At 36.6% G+C, this 22531-nt stretch overlaps 1 protein-coding gene across 1 annotated transcript in view; it reads right to left on the bottom strand.

Moving 5' to 3' along the window:
- Window positions 1–3741: 3741 nt before the first annotated feature.
- The window catches only part of LOC145772835 (nitric oxide synthase 1-like), a 40271-nt gene continuing 21481 nt past the window's right edge, over window positions 3742–22531 (bottom strand). Inside the window, exons 12-28 of the mRNA XM_082584718.1 lie at window positions 21434–21522; window positions 20172–20316; window positions 16910–17014; window positions 16372–16412; window positions 13019–13162; window positions 10691–10865; window positions 10157–10298; window positions 9634–9712; window positions 9312–9418; window positions 9086–9169; window positions 8564–8733; window positions 7923–8133; window positions 6888–6975; window positions 6270–6391; window positions 5958–6106; window positions 5215–5409; window positions 3742–5012 (exon numbers count right to left, since the gene is read on the bottom strand). Coding sequence (XP_082440844.1) covers window positions 4905–5012; window positions 5215–5409; window positions 5958–6106; window positions 6270–6391; window positions 6888–6975; window positions 7923–8133; window positions 8564–8733; window positions 9086–9169; window positions 9312–9418; window positions 9634–9712; window positions 10157–10298; window positions 10691–10865; window positions 13019–13162; window positions 16372–16412; window positions 16910–17014; window positions 20172–20316; window positions 21434–21522 — 2154 coding nt within the window. The 3' untranslated portion in view covers window positions 3742–4904. The remainder of the gene's footprint in view (window positions 5013–5214; window positions 5410–5957; window positions 6107–6269; window positions 6392–6887; window positions 6976–7922; window positions 8134–8563; window positions 8734–9085; window positions 9170–9311; window positions 9419–9633; window positions 9713–10156; window positions 10299–10690; window positions 10866–13018; window positions 13163–16371; window positions 16413–16909; window positions 17015–20171; window positions 20317–21433; window positions 21523–22531) is intronic.

Below are 22531 nucleotides of genomic sequence, written 5' to 3'. Positions count from 1 at the left end.
TAAAATTTTACTTTTTTGGGGAAATCAAATTTTTTTTTTGTGAAACGTTTGATCGTGCCTCTCATAGTTTAATTATGTTTTTATAATTATCATAAAAAAGTTTATTTTTTGAAAAGTTGTTTATCATTTAAGTTCGGAAGATCAATAAAGCAGTCACGAAATTTACAATGAACCAACTTGCTTTCTTCGAAAACATCATAACTGGTTTAAAGCAGGAATAAACTACATGCGGTCGTTTATAGCAGCAACTACAGTTGCAAGCTTCTATGTTAAAACATGAGTTGCATCGTACGATGACCGATTGGCCGTGTATTGATAGAAAAACGTTTTGATTACTGCATGCGCCGATTTACTTGAAGCAACACCACAAATATGCATTGCTCGCATTTTTCTGCTACATTCATGTTCATTCCTACAGATCACAAAGGATTTCGAATTCCATCACAGGGGATTTCGACCATTTTAATACACTTTGTCATTTGTACGCAAAGCGTAATAATCATTATTGTTTGTCTTTCGTCAATAACTATATTAGGTAACGATAATACTGATCATTAATAACATTTATAGAATAGACTCGGCATCTATTGTAGTTTATGATGAATGTAAGTCAACATTGCAGGTAGCCTACAATCAGAGGTGGGCAGTAGCGCGCTACTTTTGTAGCGCCGATACCTTTTTGTTAATTGTAGCAGTAGAGGCACTATATCTTTGTTTGAGTAGTTGCTTCAGTAGCGGAGCTACTTTTTCCAATGTAGCGGTAGCGGAGAGGCGCTGCATTTCTTTCAGCCGCACTTCCGCTGCTTTCCAATCTAAATTGAAAAAATAACTCGTTTTTGGAAATTTTCATGACTACAATGCGTGAAAGAATAATGGCAAAAATCATTCGACTATTGCGAAAAACATCGAGTCACTTTGATACCGACAAAAGTGACGCAAAACCAATCATGACCCCGAGAATGAATTTTTTTGGTGTGTTGGTGCCATCGCATGAAACGTCGATACGGAAAAACATGTCAGACAAATGTAAGTCATTGAGCTTTTCAGTGCTGATTTAAAAAGTCTGTTCATTAAATACAACGCACCTCATCCCTTCTAGTGCTGCGGTAGAGAGACTTTTGTCCATTAGAAACGACGTGCTGAAGCCAAATCGGCAAGAACTCAGCGATTCGCATTTTGAAACGCTCGTGTTTTTGAAAGATACGTAACAATAAATATCACCTACAAAGTGTTTCCTATAACAACGTTGAAATGGCAGCGTAAACGAATGATATCATTCTTTTTCAAGATCAATTTAACGTCACAAAATGTTGTGTCTGTTGATGAGAAGAGTAGCGGTAACGCGCGCTACTTTAGCCGAATAGCGGTAGCGTGTAGAGCGCTATTTTAAAGTAGGCCAACAGATGCCCATCGCCCACCTCTGCCTATACAATAACATGCAGAACGACTAACTGCTTTAATCTAATGCTCGTTGCCTGATTTAAGAAATAAGTTAAATGGCCTTTGACCCGGCCTTTGACAAATAAATCTGTTGGACTGTTGCAGATATTAAATGTTTAGAAAAGAAGAGCCATTGGTACATTTTTGATTTGTGCTGAATTATAGGCCTAAGCGAATTCTATATCCCTGTAACACAATAACAAGTTAGGCCTGTATGTGATATAGCCAGTAACAGATTCAAAAGCACCTGCTCACCCCATCTTAAAAACAAGCAAATGCAAGTTTTCGGTTTGACAAAAAATGTTGCCCTCTTCAATTATGTTGAATTGCCCTATGGGGAAATTATGTGGCTCAAGTCAGTAGCGCGTTGAAGAAGCAGAGTAGTCACGTGGCTGTCATACTGAGTAAAGTCAAATCCATTTAATAAAACAAAATTTCACTCATCACCTTACTGCAATTCAACAATTGAATTGTCATTGAACGGAATCGAATTGATAAGTTCTATTTGTTTATAATGAGTTACTGGGAAGTGGAAACTTTGACCTGTGTCTTTTCGGATTCATTTTGCATTGCCTTGAACTCCTCAAGTTCAGAAAATTGGTTCCATTATTAAAATTGTATAGGCAACTTCAACTTCCCTTGTTGCAAGTTTAGTTAGTGATATTTTTGCAGGAAAGTGGGCCTGCTTGGGCCCAACATCAACGCGCATTGTGTAGCAGGGGAGTGGCCGGGATGAAATCTGCGATATGGCTTTTTTCTGTGTTCTGTCAGTGTAAAATTCATGTAGAGTGTGGATGTGGACATCACACAGAGACCACGACTTAAAAAACTGTGCGTTTCTGTTAATGCCTCCACATGCATCGTAAGCATGTTTTGCAGATTGGTAGAGCGTGAGAAACAGTTTCTGTTCTGTGAGTGTTGAATTTTGTGCGAAGTAAATTTACTTTCTCTAAGCTTTTCTTCTTAGCCTTTAGATAAAATTACAGTTTTTTTTTAGTAGGGTTAGATAAACAAGAATCATTTTGCAAGACGTTTATCTGCGGATAAATAGTCAGCGATTCCAATCATTGATTGATTGAACGACGTTGATTGATAGTTCGTTTGATTTGTGGTCCATTCTTGGCCTACTTTACATGACAACGCTGAAAACGAACAAGAGAAGAGCAGGTGAAGAATGAGGCAGACATGGTCAGATTGAACAAAGAAGATGCGAAGAACGATGAATGAAGGAAGAATTGGAATGAAACCAATCGTCGTAAGAAAAAATGAGCCACCATCACTTCTTCTTCTTCTTTACAAAACTTTATCTGGTCCGAGGATTCTTCTTCACTTGAGGGGAGAAAACTTTATCTGGACGATGAATAAGATGAACAACTTCCAACCAATTAAAACACTACTGTAAACATTCGCAACCTCACAGCGTCATACCTTTCTATACCGAAACATTGTCATAAAGAAGATGTCAAGAAATGATACAATCTGTACCTTAGCCTGTTTTACAGTTTTTGGTAAGCTATCACCTCATTGTGAACTAAACGAAGATTTATTAAAGCTAGAAATGAAACTCTGGAAACAAAACTTTCAATCCACCTTCTACATAACTTTTATCTTGATTTTATGCACCTGATCTCATATAAACTAAGAATATTAAACCAGAAACAACAGTGAAACTGAACATATATAAAACATAACCAAATCAGAAACAATTGTCATTGTTTCATAAGTGCAAGCATCGCAGACCCTCCGTGTCAAACACTGCTTTTTCGAAAATTAATTTATAAATCATTTATTTTCTCTTAAAATTGTTACGACGACTGAAAGTACGGTGCCTTCCTATTTTTCCTAGATCCTACTGACTGATCCGGTGTAGACATAGCCAGGTTTTTTTTTAAGGTTTGGTTTGGGTGACCGCTAAGTAGTTTTAAGAGACCGCAAGTGTTTCATTTAAATACCAAAAAATAGCCATATTTGCTTAAGACATAGCGAGAAACAACCATTACTTTTCTACTGTAGTTGCAAGTCCAAATTTTGGGAAACCGCTGGAGAAATTTGGGGGACCGTTTCGGTCCCCCAAAACACCTTAAAAAAAACACTGGACATAGCTATTGTATGTACCTATATTATAGGCCTACTGCAACAACGTTATTATTCTCTCTTCAGATCAATTTGTTTCAATATCAAGCTGTAAAACCTTATCTTTGTCACAGTTTCAAGAACAATTATATTTGCTTTATGAAGAATAACGCAATTCCATGAGATATTTAGAATAACTCACTTTCCACTATTTACGCATTGGGAAAACACAGATATGCATATTTTACTGCCAGAAGCATGTTTGCAATTGCAAGTTGAAACCAGTGATTTCTAAAAGTACAGGATGCGAAGGCGCTTGCTCAGAGTACGGTGAATTATGAAATACTGTACCTAGCGTTGTCAGATGCTTTTTCAGCAAAACGTTCTATTCTTGGTCAGTTCAGAGGTAAACCGTTGCTTTTCGGTTACATCTATCTCAAAATTTGTCAAATTAAACAAATTTAGTTTCTTTATGTAGCAGTGCTAAGAAATTAATACCGTTCAAAGAAATTGGGCTGCAGCTTGAAAGTAAAGATTAGTTAAATAATCTACTGCTACGCAAAACAATCAATTTACCAACAAGTAGCTTTAAAATTCTAACAAGATTGAATTTTATGTTGAATATGTTATTTTTTTTAAGCTGTAGTTTCTACGGTCCAAATTTAAATTCTTTTTGTTGTACGCTTTCAATTAGTTGATGAGTTAATGAAAGATGGCATTGGATCAAAGCTTTTAAAAGTTTTGGGCTAAGTTTAACTAAAAAGCTTTGTTTATTCTTGAGCTGACCACGAACAAAGTTTTAACTAAAAACATCTGGCAACGCTTTTGCATAACGCACCCTACTCTGCGCAAAAGCGCCTTCGAATCACGAACTTTTAGTAATCCCTGAAAATCACATTATTGGCATCTTGGGCTATAATACAAGTGCTTAGATGATACTTTGAACAAATATACACAAAATATTTTATGTAGGCCCACTGAAAACAAGTAAGTACGGCAAATTAGTGCCAAAAAACAACAAAGCAAAGTAACCAACGACAACGTATGTACAGAGGACATCGGGAAACACAGCAGTTATCAATTGTTTACATCAATTCGAGAAGGAATAGCACGAACATAACGTAGAAGAAACATCAACACCAGCAAGCGATTACTTTCAAAAAAATATTTTTATGGTTCTGATGAACTTGATAATGTCTCTGACACTGGTTATTCAGTTTGAGAATTTTTTTTAAATTGATGTATTGTTTTTTGCAATGCTGAGCATTGAAAATTGTGGGTTTACATCACACAAAGGCTGCGATATAGTAAGTGTAAACCCACGTCTTAAAAAGCGTCAACACAACGCGATAACGATGACGTGTCCAGATCGGTTAGCCATGTTTGTTCCTTTAACCTTTCAGAGATTTCTTTCTAATCTGCACCAAGCGGACATTTTTATTGACTTCTTGTGTTCGCAAGGTGACACCAAAGATATCTTCGTGGTATCGTTCATTCATCTAAAAATAACATGGATGATAAAATGTATGGAATTATCATTGCGTTTTTGTTTAGGAAAATTTAAAACTTTTCTAATGCCTTGCTTATATGAATTCACATGGTAATATGTTTGTAAGTTGATTAAGAAATTGTCGAGAGTGGAAGTCCGGGCACACGCTGAATTGGAAAAAAAACTTAACTAAAAAGTTCTTAAAACCTCACCCTCATTTCCAACATCCATTCTTCCACTTCCTTTTCAGATAAGCCTCCGTTTTTTCTCAAAATGCTCTGCAACGCGTTTTTCACGTCATCAGCCATAGTGACGTCACCACACACGTAAAAATGACCTTTTTGCTTGTAAACTATGTCAAACACAAAGTCTGCAATTTTTGTAAGGAGAACATCTTGAACGTAGGTCTGCAAAAATCAAAAATGCTAATTACATATTTGCCTGCCATTTCTTCTCTGTACATTGCACACACTTCCGGCAGGTAAAGTTTTCAAACAAACGTAATTCTGCTATTCAAGGCAAACGTCATGTAATTGAGCTGAGGTTGACAATTTGCAGTTTTCGCTTTTGTCACCACCCATGTTGATAAAAAGGTAAAAGTGGTCCCATACTTGATTCAAGTGTCGGGTATGAGAAGATAAGGTTCTCATTGTACTAAGCCTTCGGCACTAACGAGAGTAGGGTGGCCAGTTCCTTTCTCTCGGCCGCCTTTCCTTCAGCAACTACGCCCACCCAATTTATTACATCTTGGGTAGAGGTGAGCGGTGTTTTCAACAACCAGCTTAAGAGGGAGTCGAACCAGGTTTGCATGATTGGAAAGCCAACGCCTTATCCGTTGCGCCATCCCTCCATGCTAATACCAGGTAAAAAAAAATGAATAATTATATCGACTTTTATACAGTAACTGATGAGAACCATTTCGGCATTTTGTTTTCTACACCAAAATCCCCCACACCTTCGGAACGTCAGGAGAACGAGAAAAGGCGGTAAATGAATGCGAAATCGCTCCCAACTTTTTGGCCCGCTCGACTTCATCTTTATAGATGTGGTCCAGTTGAGGATGACGACAACCGAACAGCAGGACCATGGTTCGATCCCGTTTACCTGAAAGTAAATTTGCATAAATATTCTTCTACAAATCACAATCAATTTGCTCATTTCTTGACAAACTACGTTTTGGTGGATAAAGACATGTTACGATGTTACAGCAGTAAAGTTGAGAAATCTAAAAAAAAAAAAATCTTGTAGTGAAGCACTGCACAAACACCTGTTTTTTTAACTTCATGAATGCGTTGCTGCCAAAAACTCCTGAAAGGCGCGATGCCTGTTCCTGGACCCACAAGGATGCAAGGAGATTTTTGGTCTTGTGGTAGGTGGAAAGAACTTGCCCTGCAAAGAAATAATGGAGCGAGAATTAAACAAACCCGGCAGTTACGTGACTGAAAAAGATTTTTGTTTAATTGCATTTGTGACGTGTTTGACGTGTGACGTGTTTGCTGCATAGCCAGAATCCTGCCTTACAAACGCGCTGTTTTTAATTGAATACAAGAAGCAGGATGTATAAGTTTTGCAAAAACAGCAAAATTCTATTACAAATAAAGAATTAGATTCTTTAAAAGCAACATTTTGAATCAGGTGTAAACACTTTAGTGTTTTCTATGTTATAAAATATAATATTTAGAGCTTTAGTGTTTTAGCAGTGACCTGCATTGCTATCAGCAAACGAATGGTCTTCCAATAAAATCACATGAATTTATCATTACTTCGACGATCAGAAATTTATAATCAAAACAAATTACTGTATAACACTGGAAGTGGAGAGTGTCAAATAAATATCTTGATTGTCCACGAAACGGTCAGAGCCTCTTATGTAACAACTACTCACTGCCTAATGAAGCAAGGTACAACCTCACCGGGTTCGATCCTACCCAAGAAGTTGGAACACACTCCATGGTGCAGAGGGCCTTCCCCACCTGTTTGAGAAGAAAATAATTATCGGTTTACATTTTTACGTTCAGTTACATTTTTACGTTCAGTTACATTTTTATGTTCAGTTACATTGTTACGTTTACATTGTTACGTTCATTTTTTACGTTCGTTACGTTTAGAGAGAAACTTTGTGGCTAAAGACATGAGTACATTGCTTCTCATTAAGTAGCGCAAGGCCAAAGAGGTCAATCGTATTGTAGATTATCTCAAATAAATCAACATGACGTCGCTACAGACTTTGTTTGGAATTGCTCTTCCCAACATCAGAAGAAGCGTTACTCGCTGAAAAGACGAATCTTGAGAAGACATGGATTTGAGACACCCACTATATGACCAAACTCCAGTATGTAGGCGATAAAATTCAAGTGAGTTTCCTTGTCTCAGTTAATCCACCACGTCACGATGAGGTTACCGCGAATATCCGAGTTTGACTATAGCAAGAAAAGCTGGCAGCCGAACCCACACCAACTAATATGGAGCTTTCTCCTGCAGACAACCTTTCTACTGGTAAAGATGAGTCATGGAAATGCTGGCGATGCCTCAACCCATCTCAGAACCGGCATTGACAAATGTAAAATTTGATGCAGCACTAGGGGCATTCTTTAGGAAATGCAAGTTGCGAATGTGGACTGAAGCGAACGATGCAACATCCCTTGCTCGTTGCCCTGGTCTCAAAGTAAATTATCTGCACAAGACTTAGCCGAGTTCAATGATATGGCAAGAACGTGGGTGATGCTCTGAGCTACAGTTGAGTGACACACAGAAAAGGAGATGGCACAAATGGTAGAGCAATTCTCAAATCCCCATTGTTCACAAAGGAGTATAGACCAAGTATAGAGAAGAAGTATAGAAGTATAGACCAATGGGCAATTCCAATGCTGTTTGATGTCAAGAATTCTACAATATCTTTAAATAATCAGCTTCTGCTCACCTTGAGTGCGGTATGTCACTACGCTGACGGTACAGTGGATCTCGTCTGGGTGTACGGAGGGAGAGCTACTGATGGAATAGTATCGGGCTTGTAGCAAGGGGAGCTGACTGAGAAGTAGTGAAGATTCAACTTGAACTGTTGGAAACTCATCAAGAACTTCCACAATGTTTGGCATTTTGTTGAATTTCCACTCTTCATACTTGTCTGTGCCCTACAATTAAATTTGCAACAAAATTTACATAATCAAAGTACAAAACGTTTTACAATAACCTCTACAACTGGCCTCATGTAGCTACACCACGACTTTATGTAAGTGTACATTTAACCTTTATGTACAACTAAACATCATTTATTTCTTTGAAACACTCTTGAAGTAGTGGGAACAAATGCACATGAATAATATAATCTAAAGATACCAAAACAAAGTTTTAACCAGATCAGCGACTTATCAATATGAAGAATAGGAAGCTTTTGCCCTAATTTGAGTCTCCTCATCGGCATACCTCATTCAAATAGAACAAATTGCTATTTTTAATCACAATGTTTGTAATTGTTTTAAAATTTCCAAAATATTTTATTTATGTCGTTGATTAGGTGTAGGCTACTTGAATGCAGTTTCATGTTAATCAATTCTTACTTACCTTGCTCAACTCTTCAAGCATGGATTTGTCGTCTGAATTCACAGCACATTCGGCAAAAAGCTTAAGCAGTTGCGAAGAAGGAGGAGTAGTGATGTCCAGATATTGTGAAAAAGCTGTCCACAGTGACACTAGTGGAAGCCTTTGATCCGGTTCCCAAAACTTAGATTCGCCTGGAGAAAGTAATACTATCATAATCCTCAGCATCTCAAATAAATAAGATCATCAAGTCATTATAACAGCTAATGGACGTTTGGGACTTGCAAAACTAAAAGCAATAATTCTTTTTCTGGTTCAAATAAACATATTGATTCAGAAATTTGATGCTCAACCACTCAAGCATTTAAATCAAAATAATCTTTATTGATTTGTAAAAAAGACATCAAGGCTATGATAAGTTTGTGTATAAAACGTATTTCCTGGCAGTCAGTACAAGGCTCAGTGCTCACTACTTATCTCAATTTTGTTTTCAAATTTAGTCTTAATTAGAATTTACCAAGACACAGTCACAGGCAGCAATCTCACCGAATCTTCCCTTTGTCTCCTTGAACACTTCAAGTTGGACAACTGCTGTTTCTTGAGGGGCGTCATAAATTCGCTTCAACAACTCTGTGTGAAATGGTTTGCAACAAATAATAATAAGATTTGAAATTAACATATGTTATGGCTTCAGCTATCACAAGAGCTTTCTTTTTGAACTTTGAACTAATTATTTTTTAAAGTGAATACTTCTATATTGATCTCCAAGTACCTTTCACAAGCGCCGGTTGATTTTGAGGAAACACCGCAATGTGGTCGCCAGGACTAAAGTGGAGCTGGGAATTGGTATTTTCTAGTTTCACCAGAATTGTTGAACGTCTATGAAGGAAACACGATTGTGAACAAAAACAAGTCAAAACTCTTTAGTTAAAATTCAATTCAGTCACTGTTTTTCATCACTTGAAAAAACCTTAACTTCCTGTTACACCATTTTCGAAAGAGTTTTGAGCAAGTTTTTATTGATGTGAAATTATTTCAGAAATTATGTTAAAACAACGTTAAATCTACTTCACATCTGAAGGACAATACGTTACTTTGATTGTTCAGCTTGCAAATTAGTTCGTTGTATGAACTTGCACGGAACGACCTTTTTGCGGTGTGCTTTTGCGAGACCTGCGATGAGATACTTGGTTAAGTTTGTTTAGGAAAGACAAAAACGCGATACCAGAAAATTAGTCTCCCAAATTTTCGTGGCTGTTTTTCAACATGGAGAAAAAATTAAGTATACTACAGAAGTCGGAGGTGATTTATTGATTCATTTCCTTCAGATATTCGTATAGATTTCACATTTACATCTAAACGTTAGAAAAGAGAAATAAAATAACCGAAGCAAAACTGTAAACACGAAGCATAAGGGTGCCCACTAAAGCTCAAACAAGTGCATCATTAAATTATCATACATTACATGTGGATACTGTTTAACTTTTCTTTACAGCACGTTGTGGACAGCGGCATGGAATTAAGTCTTTTAATGCATACCAGCGCAGGTCATAAAAAATATACTGAAGACATTTAAAAGTCAAGCGACATCCTATAAACTTCAAGCACCGACCAAACCTGCAACTCGATCAAACTCCACAGCGCCACTCTGTTGAACGTTGACGCGATATTTTGATTTCTCGTAGCCGCTAGATGACAGTAAAGCATGAGCATCGTCGATGTTGACGTCCACACCAACACAAAAGTCTTCGCACGCGCACTGTCAGGTCAGTTGAATGTTATTGAATTCGCGTTGATCAGATTTTTGGTTTTTTAAAACTGTTCTATTTAGACTTGAAGCATTCCAATATTTTAACATTATAATAATATGAGAACGTAAAAAAGGTTTAGTTGAAGACCTTTTGGATCTCACAATGTTAGTGTTATTTCTATACTAAGAGACGTTTCGAAATCTTCACAGAACATGTTTAAAAACTTTAAGATATCTCAGATTTCAAGATCAGGCACTAATTTACTAAATCAGAGTTCAAACTTGAAAACTGTAAAATACCACAATACAACTGAAATACAACGTCAAGTGCAAACCACTGTGCTATAACTTAATAATTCTGACGAATTGTTGTAAAACTGAGAAACAGCAACGAGTCTGACCCGGAAAATGTTCTGAGCCCATTTCCTGAAGTTTTCCTCCTGGCCACATAGCTCGTCTCCTTCCCCAATTTCAAGCAGACGTTCACCCCCCATTTCACCGAGCAACGAATCCACTGCGTGGGCAAATGCGCAAAAGTTTGGGTATGCTCTTGAGCCCAAACCAAAAACAGAAAACCTAAAAAGGAATGGACAATCCATTGTATTATCGCAAATCAAAACTCTAGTTTTCTTATCACTAGAACGACAGAGGTGTCGAAATCGACGCTTTATAATTTTCCGCATCTAAAATTTGCATTTATTTGTTCTCCCATCGCCATGAGAGTTTCAGTAGCTTCATGTAATTGCATGAGCTTAACTTTTAAACTGTGTTGATGAACATTGTGAAAATAATATTTATTTATCAGAGGATATATCTCTAACAACAGAAGTGTCGAAATCGACACCAGCTGCATTTTTGTAACACTACTTGTACTCAGATTATGTTTTCATGACATCACAAAAGAATAACAGCAGATGAATTGCAAAAGAACGATTTGGGGTAATTTTTTGCTGCAAGGCGTTTTACAAGCGGGGAAATTTAGACAAGCACTTCACAAAATATGTGGATTTTGAACATTCAACTTCTTGATAAATAAGAAAGCTAGTCACTTGTCAAAATATGTGGGGGTAGCTTACATCACGAAGGGGTAAACTGAAACTGTTCCATTGCTGATATATGTTTTATACGAATCTCATGCTCTCGATGCATTCTCATGTAAAAGCAATGTCCATGTTGCAAGCGGAGTCTGACAATGATGGGTTGCATGAACAAAGTAATGAAGAGCTATAACATCCTAATGATGCAAGCGCTCAACTGATGAAGATGAAGAAACGACTGAAAGTTACGTGCAATTTTTAGGAAACGGATAAATTTCCCAGACAGCCACTTTATTTTGTCCAGATTTGTCAAAAATCTGGTCAGATCCGTACCCGGTTTGATAAAGATTTGGACCCGATAACGTGGTTGTATGGGTTGGATTACCATCTCTAAACCTCTAAGATTATATAATCAAATTAATTCTAAAAAAAGTTTTTGTATGTGTTTTAATTGTTTGTCCAATGCTTGCAGTTTACACCTCATGTTAACTGTTCCCCGCCGTACAATTTACTCGTAATCATTCTTGTATCATTTGTTCAGTTTGTGCTTTTCAGTCCGGAGTGTCGTTACAGTTACAGTGCAAAGTCAAATTTATCTTACGATTTTCGTTTTATATATATTGCAGATTTAAGTGCTGATGAGGACACACGTAGCCTACGTGTCGAAAACGTTTGAGTTTATTTTAATTATGTTATATTTTTTGTGTGTGAAAAATGTAGGCTATGTTAACCCTTTGAAGGTTGGGGGGCTGTCAATTCAACTTTTTTGTATCAACAGTTGTATCTCTAAAACCACTGAGGCTGCGACTACGAGATTTCTTGACTTTTCCTAACTTTTATTCACCTCTATTGAGCTAAACTTTTGAGCGAATAAAGGCTATAAATTGAGAGATATAGCCTAAGGCATTTCTCAGCACATCCTCTGAAATATTTCATATTCTGTTGTTTAAAATTTTCCCACCAGCTGGATGAAAGTAATTAATTTGCCCCCACGTCTCACAGGGTGAAGGGAATTGGCTGTATGTAAAATTATGTAAAAAAATTTTAACCACAACATTGCAATGCATGTTCTTCATTATTCTACCAAAAAACAATGTGTAAACTCATGCTACAATTACAGTCTTAAGTCACCTCAACATTTCAACGTATATGAGCAGTTCTAAAATTCACATAGTTTTAATTTTCGGATATGCTCAGCGTGAATAATTTTACAAAGTGAATCCCAAATTTGAAACCGTGCCTTAAAAAATAAGAGATATCACTCCTAAAGCATAAGAAGAATCGACAGCCCTCCCCCCAAACAGAGCAAGACTCCAGGAGCCCAACCTTCTAAGGGTTAAACCCGCTAAGGTTACTTTGTTTTGTTTGTCTATGGTTCAAAAATAAAAATTCGTTACGAAATCTTTCTCGAAATTTATCAATGATCCTACAAGATGCGTGGTGAGATAAATTTAATTTAAACAAGGGGAGTATTACACTAAAGTGACAAATTCAAGCAATTTTTTCCAAAGTAATTCTTATGTCCGACTACAATGTCCGGCTACAATGAACTTATACTATTGTTCATTTTTTTATGGAAGGCTAAACTGCTTAGGCCTAATGCCGGCGACTGGGCTCATCAAGATTTAAATTTTTGTTGGGCAATATTTATCGGCTGATGTTCCAACGACTAGAAGAACCAGGATCACTCACTTGACATCGCCTAGTCTTCCAGTGCTTTCAGCAGTAACCGCCGACGTTTTGTTGATTTTCATTGAGTCTGCTTTTGACAATCTCCGGCTGAGAGGTTTCGAAGCATTGATGCTGTCAAATCGTTTGCGATTGAAACGGGGAACACTGCAGAAACACATCGATATATGTCAACAGAACAAAATTATCTAACACACAATTTCAAAACTTGGACAAAGCCATAGATAGCAATTAAAAACATTTAAAATGCCACAGGCCACGTCTGTCCAGCTTTCCTGATTTGCCCAATAAAACTGGAGTAGAATAACAATATAGAATCACGCATAGCTTACACCAAGTAAATATGCTCAAGTCAATCTGTTCTTGAATTTTTTTATCGATATAGGTCTTACTTGTTCATTTACAAGATAGTCCTTTGAGCAGTGATTTTCAACAGCGACCCATTGGCCCTGCAATCCTCAACCATTCTTCCTGCGGCCCTCAGAAGAACCGCCCAAAATAGTGAGCAAACATAGTTATTCCTAGGGCCAGTAAAAGTCATTAAAGTCATATTTTTTTGGTGGTAATGAAAGTCGTCAAACCGATAACATTGAAACAACGACGTTGTTACGGGGTCAATTTAAGAAGTTATAAAGTCATAAAAAGTCATATTTTCTGTTTTAGATCATAAAATATAAGTTTTCATTTTTACTTTAAAATGCAAAAATTGAACCTTGTAACTTCGTAAATGCAGTTCAAATAACTTTTGTAGACATTGAAATTTGATAATTTGTGGCTGAGGGAGGCAGTGAGATTTCTCACGCTGAGTTTCACGAAGCATTGGAAGCAACATTTTCATTATTTTCTGTAGCCTAGTGCTAGGGCTTGCTGTTTGATGTCTATTTGCATTGTGACATTATCTTGACACATTATTTTGCAACACACAATCCAGTCTGAATATTATAAAGTATAAACACTTGCGGTAGATCAGCCAATGTTGAGATGGGTACTCTTCGAGCTCAGAGCTTTGACTCTTACTACTGGTTTGGTAGGTACATGCAGTGGCGGCTGGTGCTGTTTATGAGCAGTGGGGCTGCAATAAATAGTCCGGGGGGTCACCCCCAGAAAAATTTGAAAAATCGCATTAAATTTGGTGCCTTCTGAGCATATTTTTACCCTAAATGTTGAAAAATGCATTCAAACTGTGTTGAAATGTTGATCCATCGATGTATTCCTAAGCTGTATTTCAAAAAAAAACTAACAGTATTGCTTTGGAGACAAACTTTACTAGTATTGAGCTTAGTCTTGACTAGCCAAGCCGTTGCATACAATGGTTCAAGTGATTTTGAGATGCCCTAGGCTGGACTAGCACTTCCTATAATAACCTGTTGAATACGCTAACGCTAACTCTACAGCTAACACTTCTACATTCATGGCTCATCGCTACTCTGCGAAATAAAAACTAACTTTAAAAAGTCTGTAAAGTTATTCGGTTAAGCGGGGCTGCTTTCCATGCAGCTCCAACAGATTCAAAAATTGCTGTGAAATACTAAAAGAGGTGGAGCTTCAAGGATAATTTTTAGCCAATCAGAGCGCTTGAAATCCAGAATCTCGGGCTGCAGAGCAGTTTGCCCAAAGTCGGTGTTGCCAAACAAAACTTTTAATATTTTAATTTTCGGTAAGCAATTCTTAAGTAAAAAAAGTAACCGGGTCGGACAAACACAGAGGAAAACATATTTTCCCTCTTCTCTTTCTTTCAGGTGGGGCTGCAGCCCTGCAGCCCCATGGCACGAGCCGCCACTGGGTACATGCATTAGACATTTGAATTTTTGTAGTGATTTTCAAGTGAAACAGAAGTGTTTTGTTAGTTGTTCGAGTGTGTTATTGTTCAAAACACATGTAAAAACTTACATACGGGTTATTAATTACGGAGATTAGCATATATTTGATGCTCTAAAAATAAAGTCATATATTGTCATATATCTCAAAAAATAAAATCATATTTTTCAATTTTTTAGGTCATGAAAAAATGGCCCTAGTTATTACGGTGAGTGCTAGAAAAAAATGTCTCATAATAACGTTTCCCCACACTAAGGATTCAGAGCAATTAACTGTGTTTATCAGAGGAATGACGCCAAACTTTAACATTTGCGAGCAATTTCTCACTTTGCGTTCTATTCATGGCATAGATACAAAAAAGCAATATATTTCGTGAATTTTGTTCAAAGTCTTCTAGAAGAACATTTGGACCCTTCAAAGCTGTGTTCAGTTGCAACAGATCAGTTTCCTTCCATGTTAGGGAAGAATCAAAGTCTTCATGGACTCGTTAACAGGTGTCTTAAAGGGGATAATCTTACCCTTATGATGTGACACCACTACATTTTACACCAAAAACATATCGGTTATTAAGTCACCGAAGATGTCAAATGTGATAGAAATCGTAACATCAACAATGAATTGGATTCGTGCCAATGCGCTTAACCATCACAAGTTTAAGCAACTCCAGTAGATTTTAAGCAACTCCAGTTTAAGCAACTCCATGCTGACTCGGTGGTTAAGTCATGCTATGGTTAAGCCAGAGCACCAAGTCCACAGATCATTCGAAAGTGCAATACGCTTATTATCAACATGATTGGTGAATTTAATTGTCTCATTAAAGGTATCAATTCTTCCCTGCCCCTGATGAAAATATTTGCAACTCCAAGGACGATAGATGCAGCCACCGTCTCCAATGATACTCAGCTGGAGCTGATAGATTTGCAATGTGCAGATGTGAAGCTGACACAAGCATTCAAATGTGTTCATCTACTTCACTAATGGAGTCGAATCCCAGAGGGAAAGTATCCTGACTTGACAGCCAATGCACTGAAAAATGCCTCTGTGGCTGTATTTGATTCAACATAACTTACGCATGTGAAGCACTTTTCAGCAAAATGGTTGGAATTAAAATCAAACATCACAACCGATTGACGAACCATCATTTTAACCAGCATGAGTGCCGGTACTGCACTTTTTTAAGATTACCCCTCATTTTAGAAAACTTATTAAAAGTCAAAGCCAAAATCAAGTTTCACATTAAATTGTTCTGTATGTGTTTCTTGTTTTATAGTACATATGTTCTTTTATGACTTGTTTTCTTTTGTTGCGACCCTTTATAAAATGGTGATTTTAAATTTGGTCCTTGTCTTGAAAAAGGTTGAGAATCACTGCCCTTGAGCCTCACCAAGAATGCCAGATAAAACTAGGCGACATGCCAGTTCCCAAAAATTTTGCTCCAGCAAAATAGATATCCAATTTTGAGAATCATTGGGCTTTCAAAAAATAAAAGTAAACATCATTTGGTACAAACAATAATTCAAAAAGTTGTAACAACTTACTCTTCATCTTTGGAAAGTTTTTGCAAGTTTGACGCAAATTCCTAAAACAAAAAGTCAGCAATGAAGACATCTTGCAAGTAAAGACAACTTAGCTGATGTGGTAAAAAAGATGTTATAAGGTTTCTATTATTAATTGTGCTCATTGCAAGCATACAACCATTTAATCCACAACTATGATTTGTATGAAAGTTACATTACACGGGGAAACAGATCTCAATCGAAGCAAACATCACTTTACAAAAGATTAAAATTATCGTGTTCATTTTTTTCAATATCTTCAGAATACTTTGAGATCAATATGTAACTTTTTATGGACCAAAGAGGCAGGCCTGCCCAATAGATGATGAATTAATGATGTCATTTCAAACAAAAAATTGTTACATAACACCCTGAGCTTCAATCGGTATTTAAAAGTGTTTTTTAAGTTTTAAAAACGTTTCTGATCTGTAAAACAGATGAAAAAAAGTAAATGTATATTTCAAATCGCAGCTAGCCTAATGGGTACTTTTTCAAATTAACCTAATTTCGAAAGATTTACCTCGCCGTTCTCTGGAGGATCTCCGTTGCCGAATGTGCTTGTTACAACCAAAACAATGGTTTCAAACTCTAGTTTCCAAATATCGTAATCTTCCATGCATACAATCTGAAAGGTAAAAAACAAATCAAGAAAAAATTGAACTTGGGAAATAAAAAAACATAAAAACAACAAATGCAGACTATATAGCTAACTTAAACTTCATGAATTTGTCTACAGTGCTCTAGGAACTCAAAACTATCTGCTTCTTCAGTTTCTGGTGCCCGATTGCTAAACTGATTGTGTAGAACTCGTCCTTATACAACCGGTTTCCAACTCGGCTATATTTCCTTTTGTCCCCACATCAATATTGTGTTAGTTTCAAACTGCAGGTTAAATTTACTTCAAGTGGAAACCAACAAAGCATTTTGAAATTTGTGATAAGGGGAGTGGGAGGTAGAAGTTTCCTGTTTGACCACAAAAGCAAGAATGTAATGGAATGATATGCGTGATTCTAATTAATTAGTTTATTAGGCGTAAATTAGTTTATCAAATAAAACATTCATTTTTTTATTCCAATTGCATTGTTACGATACAGAAGCAATGACAAAAATATGAGCAAATTTAGAAACGTATGTAGATGACCCTAACTGTCCAAGTTCTTTGTAGAAATTACTATTTTACTGTCGGTTTATTGGAGTAGTCTGGAGCAGCAGTAGGCTGATCACGTTTCGAAGCTGATAGTGCTATAGGGGTGAAGGTGCGGTGTAATGTGTAACGAAATTATTTATATGATTAGCAATGTGAATGGTTTGTCCTGAAGCTTCACCTCAGAATGTTTTTGTTGCAAGCCACAAGATGATATTTTCCTACGTTAAGTCGATCAAATCTACTTAAGCTTTTTTTGTGGGGAAACAGGTTGGGCGAGTCATCGATCTTGTCCATTGAAAGTGATTTTGTTTTTAAACTCTTAAACTTTTTTTCTTCTAAAGAATATAAATTTAACTTTGCTTCTGCAAAAGCTCTATGAATTGACCTCTAATTAGTTTTTAAGAATAAACTAGCGACACGCAGGGTTAGGCGTATAAATTGCAGCAGTCTACTCTATGTGCGACAATTGATGATCAAAGATTATTATAATTGTTTTTTATTCTATTTGATTTTGCATGTTACGTTTCTTCATTACTAATTACGTAGTCATCGATTTTATAATTTGTTTAATTGTTTCCATAGTGGCGCATTCATTGCCACAATACCTAAACTTGAAACCTTTGAAGATTTTTATTATTATTTTTGCTCTTGACATGATCATACTGACGATGCTGTGATAGCGAAATCGATTTATGATTAAAAAAATGAGCCTGGTAAACTGTTTGTTGCGTTGAGTAACAGGACTATACAGTATACAGCATGTGCGATAAGCTTGCCAATCAGGCCTACATCAGTGTTTTTTTATTGTGCTTTGCACTTTGACTGTAGGCGTAGCTGACCTCCTGAACTGGCATTTGTTTGTATTGTGAGAAATCTCTATCAGTTTGCGTTTGAGGAAATGGTACAAACTGTGGTCGAGGGAGGCATTTTGCACAATACTTTGAGAGCTGAGGATGGTGTTGTAACGTTATTGCACAATACTTTGAGAGCTGAGGATGGTGTTGTAACGTTATTGCACAATACTTTGAGAGCTGAGGATGGTGTTGTAACGTTATTGCACAATACTTTGTGAGCTGAAGATGGTGTTGTAACGTTATTGCACAATACTTTGAGAGCTGAGGATGGTGTTGTAACGTTATTGCGTTTTGATGGTTTTTACAATTTTATTATTATTAGCAAGAGCGAAAACTATCAAGATCGCTCTAACTGGATGGCAGGTTAAAAGCTCTCAGGTTCAATGTGGTAAGCTATTATGTTTTCTCATCCAACGCTCGTTCACTTCAATTTTTGCTTCGTCAGTCATGCTCTTTGAGTATGGAAATTTTATTTTGCAACACTTTTTTCTTGGGATATTACAATTAAAAATACTGCCCGTTTGTAAGGAACTCAGCCCATTTTCTTTTTGTGTAAAAAGATCAGTGACAATAACTTCCTGATGAAAAATCATTTAAATATCACTTGACACATTTAGATTATGAGATTATCATAAACACTTCAAAGCATAACGACCTTAAAGATTTAGAAAGTAAAGCTCAACATTAAATAATCCTTTGACAATTGTTATTAACAGCTGGCATCAATTGGCCATACATCCGCTCATTTTTGATTAACCACACTATACAGCACATACGAAAGTTATTTGTAGGTCTTAATCTCAGGGGGCTTGATATGATGGAATTGTGACATCCGCGTTCAAAAGTTCATGGTACCCTTTTTGAGGTTTTTTTTTTTTATCCCGCAGACTTACCAAAAATGACGTGTTTTTGAGTTTGGATCGTTAGTAGCCAGCTAAGCAAGGAATTGCTGTTTTGCTTAGTGCAAACTGCAGACTTAACTAATTTTACGGAAAAAAGCATTTTTATGCGCTTCTGCATTGCTAAAATTTTCATCCTCGGTAGTACAAACGCGTCAACCGCATTCACTGAGGAGGATATCTAAACTTTATAATCGTTTTATAGTCATCATGGCTTTTTTGCATGAGTTATTATTTTTTATCACTCATCAGCGTAAATAATTAAACCTAATTATTTTGTTTGCATCAAGGTTAAGAAAGACATGATTTTTTGTTCTGATAGTAACAGCAATTACCTACAGCCAAGAAATTTTTTGTGACGGAATTCAAGTAAAAAAATCAAGCTAGTATAGAAATTTTTTTAGCTTTATACCTACTTGATTAGTTTGGCTGCATGAAGCAAAACTAGGCCAATATCGATCCAGGGATTGCATCTACCCAAGCAACACCTGCTTGAATAGGCTAACTGGTCTATTTTTCACTGGGGGCTAATCTAATTCTTAGTACAGTAGAGACTACGGGGTTTACGTATAGCGGGCACACTCGCTTTACTTCAACTCACCAACTCAGCTTTTCAGTGAGCTTTTCAATGTTACGAATGTTCACGGGTCACGAATGTTGTAGATGGATCAAAAATTACCTGTGGCTAAGCTTTCATATTAAGTTAAATATTTGTGCTTTTGGAGTGCCCCCCAATCAAATGAATCACGCTACGGCACTGGTGGAGCTTAATGATGATCAAAGTGACCCGTGTAAGATACAAAGGGAGTGATTAAAAGTTACACTCATTGCTACATGACATATTTGTTATCACGTTTGCTGTTATTTTTCTATGAAACCTGCCTTAGCATCAAAGGCGTGATTAAAGATTTCTTGCAAGTGCTCAGCGTAGGCCTGGGATTTTCCTGTTTCTGTGGCGTACAAGATTGTTGCCTTGATTCGTTTCTCCATCACTTTGTTCATTATAACCTTGGTAAGCAAGATGGACCTGGAAATAAAGTAGTCTTTTGACACGTTTTATAGATAAACACCTGTCGTTTTTTCTTTGGCAGAAAGCAATTGCTTTTCATACAGTAATTTGGCTAGTAATTTTTATACGACTTTCATCAGAAGAGCAACCAAATTTTTGGACTAAATGATGGAAATTTATGACTTTAAATAGAAATTTTGATTTGTAAATTCCTGTGCTTGCAACTCAAACGTGACATACAAACAAGCATACAAGAAATCAAACCGTTGGGCAAGAATGTTCGAAGACAACGCAAAGTCCTAATATGAAGATCTTTTTGAGTGATTGCCTATAGGAGTAATTAAGGCAAATAATTAGGTCTAACTCAGGCAAGTTTTGAATAAAAACAATGATTTCTAGCAGTATACAAGATGACAATTAAGCTACTACCATGCTCAGAGTATGCGTGCTGAAAAAATGTTATAAATGTTTTTTCAGCCCAAAATTCTATTATTAGTCAGCCCAAAAGTGAACTGATGTCTTCCTGTTAAAATGTTTAATGAAGAATTTCATTGGATTAATTTGAAATTTTTATAGCTGAAAATGTTGGTTGGTGAAATGAAACTTTTTGGTTAGAGTTAAGTGGAAAGCATTGATTCATTTTTGAACTGGTCAAGAGTAAAGTTTAGGACAAAAAACATCTGGCAACACTATTTCATAATGCACCATAGGCTCCTCAAAGCAGGCAGTTTCGCACACCTAACATCTAAATATCCCGGCTGAAGCGATTGAAACTTTTGACTCTATAATTTACAATTTATCTCGTTTTCTTTTGTTATTTCTTATTAACGGTTTCACCAGGTGATTTTTGAACTGTCGGCTATTTCATAATTGTTTCACCATTTAAGAGTTTAGCCTGCACGTTCAGGTAAAAAAGTTACAAATTTCATCTGAAAAAGGTCTAGTACTGAACACCGGACACATGATTATTTATTTTATAAAAGATCACTGCTTGTTGTTGTTTTTATTGGGAGGATTTCACCAGAGAGAATGTTTACCAGGGATGATTTTACCGATTGCTGTTGAAGCAAAGTACAAACAAACAACAGAAGTTTAGCTCGTCAGCGCAATTCAAACCTTCACATTTTATACTAACTTGGCAAGATCCTTGAAGCTTATTTTCTTTTGCCTTCCTTGAGACATTGGATCAGCGTCTTTCCACACGTGATACTTCCAAGGGTCGGGCTGAAATAATACGAACGTTTTTACTCCAAAGATTGCGCACCTTACGGCAAATAAACCATGACACAGTTTTTATTGAGCAATGTACAAATATTCAGTAGATTAATTTATCTGACACAATCTTTGACGCTGTAATTAATTTATCTGACACAATCTTTGACGCTGTAATTTCAGCCGAGTGAACTTTATAACTACTTCTAACTTTGGCAAATCAAAGGCCAAACCTTTGTGTGTATTGAAGTAGTTCAAAAGAGACAGCAAACACAAGCAAAAATTAGCCTACTCATTATTATGATGTTGGAAAGTATAATGGGCTTGTCAAGTGTTCATTTCTTTATTCATCATGGAAACCTTATTAGTTTTATGATGGAACAGATGAATGTGTTAATGAATTAAACGAAACAAGCCATTCAAGTGAATATTTATATGTGTACTTACACCACACCAATTTAACATTATGTCACTTTCTCTTAGAATAGATGCAGCTTGGTGACCTAATCAAAATACGCATGAAACGAAGACAACAAATCCTCCACAAGTAACTGCTCTTGTTATTCTGAGTCCTCTTTGACCTTACGAAAAGTTTTACGTGTATTTGTTTGTAATAGGACAAAAGGTTTTATCGAAGAAACTTTACCATACTTAAAATACTAACAGATATCACTACTGTTTTTTCTATTGGGAGTACAGCTTGGTAACATTTTGTAACTTCTGTAGGTGATACCACAATTATTCGCAACTCCTTAGGGGAGTGTTGCAGATGTACGGGCAGTGGCGTTTACAGGAGGATTCAGGAATTACTTTCGGACCAAGGCTTGGGCTGATTTTATGGGCCCGTAGCCTTTTTCTAAGGGCTACGGGAACTTAAAAAACCACCGTGTATTTTTAGAGAAAATGCGTTTATCTAAAAGGTGTCTTGATTTGGATGCCGAGGGTCTCGTTGGCACGTTTCATGTGATGCAACTTAATCTTTAAGTGTGCAACTAGAATTTATAAAGTCAGCTGTGTAGGC

The sequence above is a fragment of the Aplidium turbinatum genome, chromosome 6 (assembly GCF_918807975.1).
Source record: "Aplidium turbinatum chromosome 6, kaAplTurb1.1, whole genome shotgun sequence".
NCBI classification, from domain to species: Eukaryota; Metazoa; Chordata; class Ascidiacea; order Aplousobranchia; family Polyclinidae; genus Aplidium; species Aplidium turbinatum.
This window is presented reverse-complemented; position numbering and strand designations above follow the sequence as displayed.